The following is a 12,131-nucleotide window of genomic DNA, read 5'->3' as shown; positions in this document are numbered from 1 at the left end:
TTATCACACAGGTGATGTTCAGCCACAGCGGTTGTGCATCGACAGAGAAGACGACAACAAAATGAGGAACAAGTTACTCAAGAAAAACAAGAAAAACAACAAAAACATTCAAAATGTCCACATAGCCTAGTTTCTAATACGCCCCGACAAAGCCAAAAGCCAAAAACAAAACTGAAGGTCAGAGTAAAAAATTTAGCTGCAAACTTATTCCAAACTCTTTGGCATGTACAACCAGCAAAATGTACGGCGTCTCTCTTATCGATATAAAAATTGAAATAGAAAAAGGTAAAGCAAATCATTTATTTATTTTGATCAAATCTCATACAGTTTATCTTACAATAAAATGTTAACATCAAAGTCTCAAAAATGCCATATACCAACTACAAAAAAAATAATAACAAAAACCGAAGCCTTTATTTACACCGCCACAAGTCATTTCTGTACAGGACATTCATCTTTCTTACAGCAACGCTCACAAGTTCACTGATTCCAAAGCAAGAAAATACAATTCTAACCGTCTGTTAAGAAGACTAGGACTGAGTTTTTTCTTCTCTTGTATCAAAGTCCCTTCATTTTTCACATCACATAAAGTCATTGAGTTCTGCCTCTATGGCGGCAGCCATTTCATCTGCCTCTGAGCTGCTGCCCCCCTCTTCCTCATTTGAGTCTTTAGAAGACTCATCAGCAGATGCCTCTGCGTCTTCTCTCTTGACATCATCTTCCTCCTCCTCCATGGCTTCATCACGTTTCCGTTTGCGGCCCCTGCAGAGATAAGAAGAGATGACTTAGAACTAGAGCAGAATGCCTCTATTCTGCTTCACTGCCTGAAACATGAATGTCACGGACACTAACGTTTTATTGATTGGATGAACCAAACCTGAGAAAAAGTCAAATATGAAAAGGCATAGCGAAGAGCGACTTCACTTTATACTCGCTTTGTTTCTGAAAATAACAATTCAACAGCTTTGTAACGTTAGGAAAATGAGCTTTTAACTTCAAAACAAGTATACAGTACTTCCAAATGTTCTGGATACATCTTGGATGAAAAAGCTAAAGACAGGATGCATTTCTTAAATTGCTAATCAAACCAGACACCAATGCTGCACTATTTCATCTTCATTCATCCCATTATCAGATAAACCTGAAGTGAAATAAAACAAAAATTATCAAAAATAAGGGTTTTGGTTTGATTGAAGTGACAAATGGGTTAAAAAATATTATGTAAAAAAAGCCAACAATAAAATGTCAACATTTTCCACTGACTGAAAGTAAATTGAAAAGTGAAATACCTATTTGACTAAAATAAGATTTAAATACTTTGGCTAATAATAAGTAAAAATTAATTTCAATGTCAATAAAAACAGGATAACGCTACATAAGAAAAGAAAAAAGAGAGAGACATATATTCAACACAGAACTAAGAATAAATTAAATAAGGGAACGAAAGGCTGACAAAATGAACACACAATGTTTTCTTGATAGTGGGGGAAAGTGAATCATGTCACACACAAGTACATTTGGTTATAAAGGGATATAGTTTGAAATGTTTCAAAAGTAGTTCCAACTTTTTTGTATAATCCTACTGAAAACAAAAACAACAACATTCAGATGCTGGTGAAATTCTTAAATCATTAGCAGAGTAATAATAATTATTAAGAAGAAGGAGGAGGAGGAGAAATCTAACATTCCTAAATGGCTAAACTTTCCTTTGCTTTGTGGCTGGAGACACTCCATCCCTATTTGCACTCCCATTTTAGCTTTTCAACAACATCCTGTCGGATTAGCCTGATGCTAATGAGGTGTGCAGGGGTTTTGAACGGGCGTCCGAAGGGGACTGAAATAGCTGTGATGTGGAGCCCTCTCATTTGGATGCGCTCCTGTCAGACAGCCTCCCTAACCTCCTCCCACAGCAGGAGGGTTCTGGCTGCTTGTTCATTAAAGGTCAGACGTCAACTCAGCAAAGCAGCTCTACGACATGACACTGACTGTGTGGACCCCTATGGGATGAGGGCTTGTGTTTGTGTCACAACGATGATGCATTGTTGCTTATATACGTTCCCCATGGGATTATTAAAGTATTCTGATACTATAAATAAGTTCAATGCCATAGCAGAGAGAAGATCTCATAATGAGACTTTATAAACCCTTTCGTTTAATTCTCTTAATGTACGGTACAATGTAAGATGCGGCTAAAAAGGACAATGTGCTATCACCACTTCGGAGGACATTGGCCTACAATGTACTTTCAAGTTGGAGAGGAAAGTTTGGACTTTTTCCCAGTGAGAGGAACCAGACCAAAACGGAAACCTGCAGGGAAGTGGGTACAGCAACCCTGAAAAACCACAACACACAAGCTGCTGTCGATTACACAAGAGGAAAGGTGCAAATGAAATGTCAGGTGGTAATTATTGGGTGGCGTTCTTGTTATTTATATACCTCAGTTAAAGTCAAACCTGGGACCATAAAAAAAAAAAGTGAAATCCTGCATTTCAAACTCTCTTCAGGTGATCTGAACTTATCTTCCCGCATAAAAGAAAAATCTGTCCCCCAGCGACCCCAACAAAAGGGAACTGTAAAAATGCAGAAGATAATAAATCATGAGTGTCCTTGAGATTTATTATCTCCATTATCTATAGGTATATTACCGTGTTAGGGGTGTCAATGGGACATGACACACAGCACCTGACGGTCGGTGAACAAACAGCCTCCGGGCTCCCCCTTCTCTAAACACTTCATTAGAGATGCATTAGTGATATGAAGTATGTGATACAAGTGAGGAGCGTCAGGAAAACGTATTTGCCTTTAGTTGGGATTGTATGTTTAAAGTCGCACAAGGCAGAAATCAGATGGGATAATTAAGGAAACGTTTTATTAGGTTATACAAATACTACTTTACAATGATGCAGGGTGATGATCGGCATTAAACATTTTTTACTAAAGTATTTTGAATATGGTTCCCTTGAAAGCTGTATGAAACTCACTGTAAATATATTAAGCCACAGATTTGATTTGATCAGACGGTAAACCTAAATGTACCCGTCGGGATCTGTCGGGTTAAGAACTTTTAGAGGTAGGTATTCCTGTCAGACTGACAATGCAAACTAATATTTTCTCCGATCCTTTCCTATTCATCATATTCACACACTTTTTTTCCCCCATCGGTCTCTCTTGATAGCACATTCATAGTGCACAGTTAAGTGTCTATTCCTTCTCAGTATGTGTCATTTAAATTGTTACCAAAAATGTTCTAATGTGCAGCAAACTGAACTGAATCAAACTGGACTGCATGGTGGAAACAATTCCTTATATAGAAAAAGGCTGTGACTGAAATCCAGGACTGAAAGGAGGGAAACAAAAATGAGGAGGAGGCGACTGCTCATAGCAATAGTGACAATTTAGCGCGAGGAATAAAAGAGGGGTTGAGGGAAAGGAGAAGGTAAAATGCCACTGGGGGGAAATTAAGTGTGAAAGAGAAGGACAGACTGGAGAAAAAGAGATAATGAACTAAAGAACGCATAAACCATTAGCACTTCGACGAAACCTTGTTTTTTGCAGAGTTGAAGATCAGATCTTTACTGTTAATGGTCCACTGCTTTGAAAAATTAGCCTGGAAAAGACCCAAAGGACATGACTGTATCATGATGAGCAAAAAAAGAAGAGTCAACTGGACTTGCTCAAGTTTGATCGAAGACGTTTCACCTCTCATACAAGAGGCTTCTCCAGTTCTGAGAGACAGGTAGAGAGTTTAGATACTTATACTCTACGAACCCATCTCGTTTACAGCAGATGTTTCAAATGCAGAGGGATATATATATTTGCTCTTGCCCCTCATGCATTTAACAGCTCCATGTGCAGTAGGCTGATAAGGAGAGCCGTTAAAGGGTAGTTTTTATGCAGACATTATCTTTCCCTGCGCCTCAGTATATTATCTTGCTATGAACACTGGAGGATGAAAGGGACAAGCGCTGCAGGGATGTTGGAAAAGCAACATGAACAGTGTTTTGCCAAAGAAACAAGAAATAGAAATGCACTATGACGAAGCATTTGAGGCCACATGCTCTAAAGTTCATTGTGACTAACATTTCAGACAGGGGGGAGATTCAGTGTTCATGGGAACAGCATCATACAAACTGCAGGTAACTGCTCTTTAGCAGCAGTCGGGGATGAGGAGCAGCTGGTTGATTATGGCTTTGCCTTACAGAGAGCCTCCACCTGCTTTCTGTGGGAGGGAAGAACAGTATGCGGCTGGTTCTGAATTTTTTTTTCTGGTCTTGAAACATTACTCATGCACAGCAGTGAATATAAAATGAATGATGCTAAGCAACATAGTATATTGCCTAGTCCGAGGTAATAATAATTTAGTATTATTACTTGATTTATAGTTACCGGTAATATTGTAAATGATAGTATTTTTTTTCTAAATACATTTTAACATTTAATCTCCACCAGTTTAGGACTTTGGGGTGCATCAGCTGCTAAATTGAATGTGCTATGGGTGTTTGCTAAGGTTCCGAGTCTAAATATAAAAGCAGGACACAAGAAAAGAAGGACAGAAAAATCTTGACCTTTTTGATAGTCTTAATGATAGATCTGTTTGGACGAGTTCCATAGCTACTTAATAATTATTTTTTTTAAATCATTGTTCTTGGTCATAAAATATTTGAGATTAATATCAGCATTGGGGTTTTCCCTCTTTGCACTCCATCTAGCTACGCAAACAACTGTCGTCTGCGTCACCTTCCCAAACATGAAAGCCTGCTCAAGCAGGACGACAATGACGGGAGGTGAGATGCAGCGTAGTCTATGGATCTGGATTTTATCTGCTTTTTAGACGTGCCCTTAATTGGACTAGAAACCCTGACTATAGCAGTATCACATACACACACACAATAAATGTGTACCAGCAGAGCGAATACGCATGACTTGATTCATACGTTTGTTCCTTGATTAAGAGCGTGATTTCATGTGGATATGCTCAGACCAGCTACTCTGAAAAGTAAGAAAGTTAATAGTTAAGCTGTGTACACAGACGACATGAAGGATGATGTCATCAAAACAAAGGGCAGTCTGCCGGGAAGAGGAAGGATGGATAGGCTGGAAAAACAACGTTTCAAAACAAATATTTGAGGGTTCCGTAAAGAATATGTATTTATGCCTTGGTCAGTATTAAGATTCTTACTTGTTTTCTTTTTTTTGTACAAAGCCAAGCTTACCATTGTAATTATTCTGTTAAAACACATTTCTTTCAGACATAAACATGGTCCTCAATCTCATCTGACTCACGGCAAGAAAGCAGCTATTTATATTTTCTGAATTCTCTTTCAATTTAAGAATAAGGTACTGATGGAGATAACCAAATGCTCTTGATTGTTCAACATGAAATGTTTGTGTCGCTTCAGGGCACCTTAAAACCGAAATTAGCATAAAAAAAGTACTGCTATGTATTACAACAAAAAGCTTTACGATGCATCTCGACTCCTCAAGGTTTTTCTTGATTTCAAAGAGTGGGAGTGAGGTCATTATAATGTCGAGGTGCAGCTTTAATATTTAGATCTATTCCACGGTGAATCAGGGTGCCTGCTGAGGCATAATGTCGGTCGATCCGACATAAAACAGAATTTTCAATCTCTCGCCAAGAGTAAGAAAAACAGCGGAGTTGATCGGTAGAAACTTGCAGAGGTTTTACATTTCTTTAAAAAATAAAATCCCCATCAGCTTCCTTGGTTTTGGAATCTACAGCTCTCAATCACTTGAAGACCGGCAACAATGGCCAAGATATTTCTTTTGATGTGATTTGGCATGAAACAGAAAACACTTTATACTGTATTTAGTCCTGATGGCACCTCATCAATCGTACGGTTACATAACTTATTTAACACAACTACCTGAAGGAAAAGAAGCACACAAATGTTTTGGTTTCAAGTCAGACTGCTCAGTCAGGACAGATCCTTTTATGTACTGGACTGAATATCATACTTCCAGGGATTTGTGGCACATCTGAGAAGAAGCCTTTTGAATGATCAGTGGAAATGCCTTAAAGCCAGTCCAGTTTCCCTGGATATCACACTTCTGGATGAGAACTTCGGACGCCTCTTTTTCTTGATGAAAAATTGCACTTTGTAAAGGGACTGTTCTCATACACCCCAGTTATGACGTTCTGAAATGTAAAAAGGCTTGTCTGAGGACGTCAAAAGTTATTCTGGGTATTCAGTCTGTCATGTGGACCAAGAAACAGACATAACAAAATAGAGGAAATTAATATTTAAAGCGACTGTGACTTGCCAAAAACCATACCGTCTGTACACAGGACAGATGGTGAAGAACAATAGCTTTTATGAGGCCAAAATTCCCTCCTAAGATGCCTCATGGTGAGCTCAAACCAAGAGCATAACTCGAGAACCTGCATGGATCACCAGCTTGTAGCCACTAGCTGTGAGGGAAAAACCTGGGGTCAGAAACCACTTGCAGGTTTCTAATAACATATTTCTCCTCCCTCCTCTTTTCATATAGGTGGAAAAAGCTGAGTAAGCATTTCTATTCCTCAAAGCCTGGCCCGGTCTCTTGCTGCTGGGCAAGTTTTATCAGGGACATGGAGCACAAGAATAATTTTGCAGGTTGTCAGCACTGCTCAGCTATGAAACGCTAATGATTGGATTCAGGGCGCTCACACGGGGCTGTGGAACAAGGCTGTCAACATGCTTTAAACCCGTGTTTACATGCAGAATCCTCCTTTCCTGCATTTGGCATCTTTCAAAGCACCTCTGAGAGTCAGTTGCCATGCTTCCCCATCAGACTAGCAACACTTGAGTCAGATTGATGGATTTGATCAAGTCCACGAGGAGAAACAAGGCTTTCAAATGCTTCCCCCGCAACACATTAACAGTGTCGTATAGCTACACGATACCACAGCGATGATCTTAGTTTGGCGACGGGCAATCCAGCAAATGAGACAATCAATGTCAGACACTGATTGGGCAGACTGTGCAACGGAGTACGAATACGATGGGCTGTGTGAATGGCATTAGTCATTTATTATTGTGTTAAATGTGAATAACATCAATACCATCTTTGGAAGCATCGGGGAAAGGTAGCGGCAGCAGTGAAAGAAACGGCAGAGAGGCGGAAAGAACCAATGAGAGTGCAAAGCAAATGCAGGAAAAACAACTCGGCGTGCCTCGTCTGGAGTGCACGTCTTAAAATACCATGACCTGTCACTGTGCGAGAACCAACAGGAAGAACTTTCCTTACGACTCCTACTGTGCAGTTTCTTCCAATTCCTTATAATGCATTATAGCTGATATAATCAGTCACTTAAGATTTGTCGTAATGCAGGACATTTGTATAATTTGTTCATATAAATACTGGCACCACTGTAAAAGCAATGCAATCATTACATACATATTGAATCCTCCCATGCTAAAGAAAGGTATTATAATAATATACATATAAAAAAATAAATCACTGAAAGATGCCACTACGAGAGTCTTCAGGGTATCAGCCAATACTTACTAACAGTTACCCACAATAGGGCCCTCGGGGGCCGATGTTCTAATTGGAAAGCTCATGGAGTTGAACTTACAACAGTGATAAAAACAAAAAAAACTGCCTTATCTCCCCATTTAAAGATCCCATCATCTACTCCAGCAAAAAAGAGTGAACTATTCCCTGTCCAGATAGCAGGAATACATCTCATGTTAACGTTTCTGTACCACACCTGCGATTTAAAAGACCTTGCAGGAGTTCAAGCATGTGATTATTGTTAACTTAAAGAAATTGCATACTGCAGCTAGTAATTGCTATAAAATAGTCTGTGCAGGAACTGAGATTTTACAGTTAATGACAACAAGAAGCCTATATAAAAGACTTCCTGTTAATAGCAAGTAAAACGCAGGGCTTCGGCGCCGCAACTTAAAAGCCAGTAAAATATAAATACTTCTGGGGTAACACAAAAGAGCAAAGCAATCCAGGAAGAGGGGGGGACAGTTCATAGTTAGTTAATAATATAAAACTTTAGTTCAGGTTTTATAACCAAGACTGATGTTTTCACAGAGCCATAGAAGCATAATCAGCAGTCGGTGTGCGTGTTGTATATTATGTTTGTGAGCATTTCACACATCTAGCTAACAGCACTTTTTCCCAAATGAATGTCTACCCGGAATAAGGATTTACATTTTCTATAGAAGCAGAGACTCAATGCTTGGGCAAATAAAATCAGCTGAAGTGGCATTGGCTGCGCCACGAGGGGTCAGTTGCATTGGAATTTAATGAGGTGATGAATGTCAAGGGTGGTAATCCGCAGTAGCTGCACAAATACATCGTGGAGAAAAGTTCACAGTGTGGAACTCTGACTGTGTGAGAGCGTCTACTATTTAATTAGGGAAATTTGAGTTCTGGTGGGTGGTCAAGGTTCATGCAGGCAAACAACACTGATTGTTTCATGTCTGCACGATGACAGATAGAAAGCAGTAACATAACAGGGAGTGGGTTTAAGGATACGCACCAAGTTTTATGGAATCAAAATGTACTTGAATATCACATAGTATAATATAATCACTTATATTTTAAATCTTAAACAACACTACTGTTGAACTGAACTGGTGGAACTACTGTAGTAGCTCTGTGTAACAATTGTGATAGGAAAAACACTGATGTTTTTCCTACCAGCGACCATTAAAGTACCAATTACGCCTTCATGGCTCTACTGTACGTTTGCCTTTTTTGAGTAATAAAAATAAAGACGATTTGACCGCCATTTTATCAATACAATACACTATGTTACATGTGTTACAACATTTGGTTCAACATACAGTTGGTTCTGTGTTTCAGTAAGGTAAGTTACGCTCTCCCAAGAGCCATTAAGGCGAAGACATAAACCTCCGCTAACGGAGATCGAAATGGCTGCGCTCGTCATAAAAACTCATTTTCTTGCTTCACTCAGAGAGCCTCTGTCTCTCTCCTGACAGTAAAAGCGGGTACCGGGTTTGCATGTCAGATAGAGCTAGCATCTTGTCACATGCTACCAGGAATAACACTGCTGATGAGCCAATTCGGCTATATAGAGAAGCCACGCAGAGAACCCATTAGATAGCAACAGGAAGTGTCACACCACTGAACAGTGTATTCTAATGTTAACAGCTATAGCCTCAGCTCATTTGTGGCTTAAATCTCCTCTAGGATGGGAGGAAAACACTTTTCTTTTTTTTTTGTCATTATGAACATCATGTTTATGTTTGTCCCTTTCTAATTCTTCTTTATCATTTATTTTCCGCTCTGTGATTGGAATATTTTTTCTGGGTTTGCTTCTGCCAAAACTCAACTAAGCTTAAAACGCAAAACTGTCCTTAATGTTGCAGACAGCGAATCAACAACCAGTGTGGTGTGTGTGCGACAGGTTCAATAGGCCCAAGGTAGTATGCTGCTATTTATCGTTGGGGCAGGCTAGCTTTGGACATTTAAAGTAATTAAAGAATAGGTTAAGGAATAGGTATGCTCCTGTGTAACGTAACTGGTAAAGGAGATGGATGAGAAAGGAAAGAGGAAAACATGTGATCATATTCAAAGGACTAATGCATCTGGTTCTCAAAGAGCAAACAGGAACTTTCGTGGAATGAAAGTGCTTGTAAAGTTTGATGACAAATTGAATCTCAGGTGGCGAGAATGAGAGGCTGCACTCGCTGATTGAAATAGATCCTTCACAGGAAATGTAGCAAACATGGCACCATGAGAGACAATACATTTAAAATAATAGGAGCGATAGTTGATAGAATTCACAGACACAAAACAGCCTGCAGTGTCAGTACGTTAAGTGATGTCTACAAATGAATGAATATGGACAAGGAGCTGCAGTGCAGATGGAAGATTGAGTGGATATTTCAGCTTTATAACACATAACCTGAGGTAAACCCCTGTTTTTGACTACGGTACTTAAAGTAATCTGTTTGGTTTGGGGTAAATCCAGGAGGGGCAAAGAGGTAGAGTGTGCAGAATGGATTTGCATGTGAAAGAGGAAGAGCGCTCCAGAGCCAAACTGGCACCATCTGCTTATTATTGCTGAGAAGCCACCTTGAATCCACTGGTGGAAAAGTAAGATCGGTTAATAAAGATTTTCTTTTGTTGACAACAGCTCTACACCATATTTCATTAACGTCACCTATAACCATGTCGAGGCTCACTCTGAACATCTTGCTCATAGATTTGAATTGAATTTTAAGGCAGAAATTCCATTCATCATATTTCCCTGCTTTAAGAACAGCGGCTCAACAATTCCAAACACAATCCTGAACACAATGTTATTGTAAATGCTAATGACCAAAACACGCGTTTGTGCTAAAAATCTGATGACAACTAATAGAACCTTTAAACAGAGTGAAAGTAAGAGATTCATAAAGCTTACTGAATATAAAATAATAAAACAAATCAGAGCTTTGGCTACTGTAAGTATTTGCAAGGGGAAAAAAAAGAACTGCATAATGCCCTGGAGAGCAGGTCAGGCCACAAGGAATGCAGTGACCAAATGAATGCAAACGGGAGGTCGATATGCAGAAAAATTGATGTCAGAGCTCTGACAGCTCACTGAGACCTACTGGACCACGAATACTGCTAAATCAGCAGTACATACAGCTGCGCTGCCCTGGATCTACTATAGTGCTGCAGGAAGCATCTAACGCTGTGCTGAGTTCCCTTTTATTTAACGGTGGCCTATTTGTTTTAATCCATTTCTAAATGCTTCAAGTTTATTGCTAAGAGGACGTTTTTTCTAACGTCCTCTTAGAAAAAAGGACATGCACCATTATGTGGAACATTTCCCAGGGTACTTGTTACTGGGCAACTAACATGTGACTTAAGAAAAGCCTCCACATCAACCATCAGAGGCACAAAAGGGAAGAGAAAGATTTACACAACAGAACATTAAGGCCACTTAAAACTGTCGTCTATAGTATATTTCCTTTTATGAAGTCGCAACGTTGATCTGATTTGTAAGAATCAAACAATATGGATGAAAGAAAAATAATGTTAATTTGTTACAATCCACTGAAGGGAGAATGCGAGTCGCAGCCGAGTTATTAACATTCTTGAGTTATAAATGAATTGTGCAACTCACAAATTTTAAATACAATTAAACACAAACATAAAACTCTCATGCTCCCATGGAGGGTGGGTTTGGAGAGATTAAGAGAAAGAGATTGAGGTCAAGAGAGACAGAGAACCAATAGTGAACAGCTCTCGACTAATGCCCTGGAAACTGGAAATATTCACAGGCAGCTCCTTTCGGCTTACCCAAAACCTTTTAACGTGAAGAAACCAAGGCAGGCAAGAGTGGATTAGGATTGCAAATCTTCAAAATGTAAGAAAAGTAGACCCTTAAATAGACCGAATCAAAACTATTTTGCTGCAGCCCACCTTGAAGGAAAAGGACTGAGGTAGCTCGAGAAGCCAAGTAAAGTAATGAGGGAAAACTTCTTTTAACTTCATGATAGTTCCAGGACATTTTGTCGCTCTGGATTTTATTCATGTTTAATCATCCTTCAGACTGAAGCACCTCTTTGATATTGTACAGTGGAAGCAGTCAAAAGGGAAGACAGGACTTCATGCTCATCTGCTCTGCCATACCTCTATCCTTTGATTAATGAAAAGACACAATTTGGCGCTTAAAGACCTACTCTCAGGCAGTAGGTGGCGAGGCACCGTCATTATTACCTGGATAGTTTGAATGCTTTCTACCAGAAGTTTTAGAAAACTGCATGGGTTGGATTTTCTACAAAAGACACTCTTAGGACTAAACCCGGAACATTGGTGGACCCACATAAAAGTGCACAGCACAGCAATTACAGGTTCAAAGAACCTCCAGAAAAAGATGGCAAAACAAGGTACTGCATACTGCGTTTCTTGAATTTCATACACTGCTGTCTGACTGGAAAACTTTACAATACCGGTACATTTGCATCTTCAATCGCCTCCACTCTAAAGATGCTACGATAACACGCCCACTCGGGATTACCAGCTTCCCACTTCATTTTCACTGTGGAATAAAAGCACTGGCGAGGCACATGATGCGGGAAACGGGAGCATCTGAAATAACCTGCATCACACAGGAAATTAAAAAGGATGAGCGTAGATAACAGCAGACATGT

The 12,131-nt window shown here is 39.5% G+C and overlaps 1 protein-coding gene across 1 annotated transcript in view; it reads right to left on the bottom strand.

Annotated features, from left to right (window-relative positions):
- Nucleotides 1–363: 363 nt before the first annotated feature.
- Nucleotides 364–12,131, bottom strand: part of ctdp1 (CTD (carboxy-terminal domain, RNA polymerase II, polypeptide A) phosphatase, subunit 1) — a 31,593-nt gene continuing 19,825 nt past the window's right edge. Inside the window, exon 13 of the mRNA XM_068747373.1 lies at nucleotides 364–762. Coding sequence (XP_068603474.1) covers nucleotides 582–762 — 181 coding nt within the window. The 3' untranslated portion in view covers nucleotides 364–581. The remainder of the gene's footprint in view (nucleotides 763–12,131) is intronic.

This window comes from Brachionichthys hirsutus, chromosome 13, assembly GCF_040956055.1.
Source record: "Brachionichthys hirsutus isolate HB-005 chromosome 13, CSIRO-AGI_Bhir_v1, whole genome shotgun sequence".
Classification (NCBI taxonomy): Eukaryota; Metazoa; Chordata; class Actinopteri; order Lophiiformes; family Brachionichthyidae; genus Brachionichthys; species Brachionichthys hirsutus.
The sequence above is the reverse complement of the archived record's forward strand: the minus strand, read 5'-3'. Positions and strand labels throughout refer to the sequence as shown.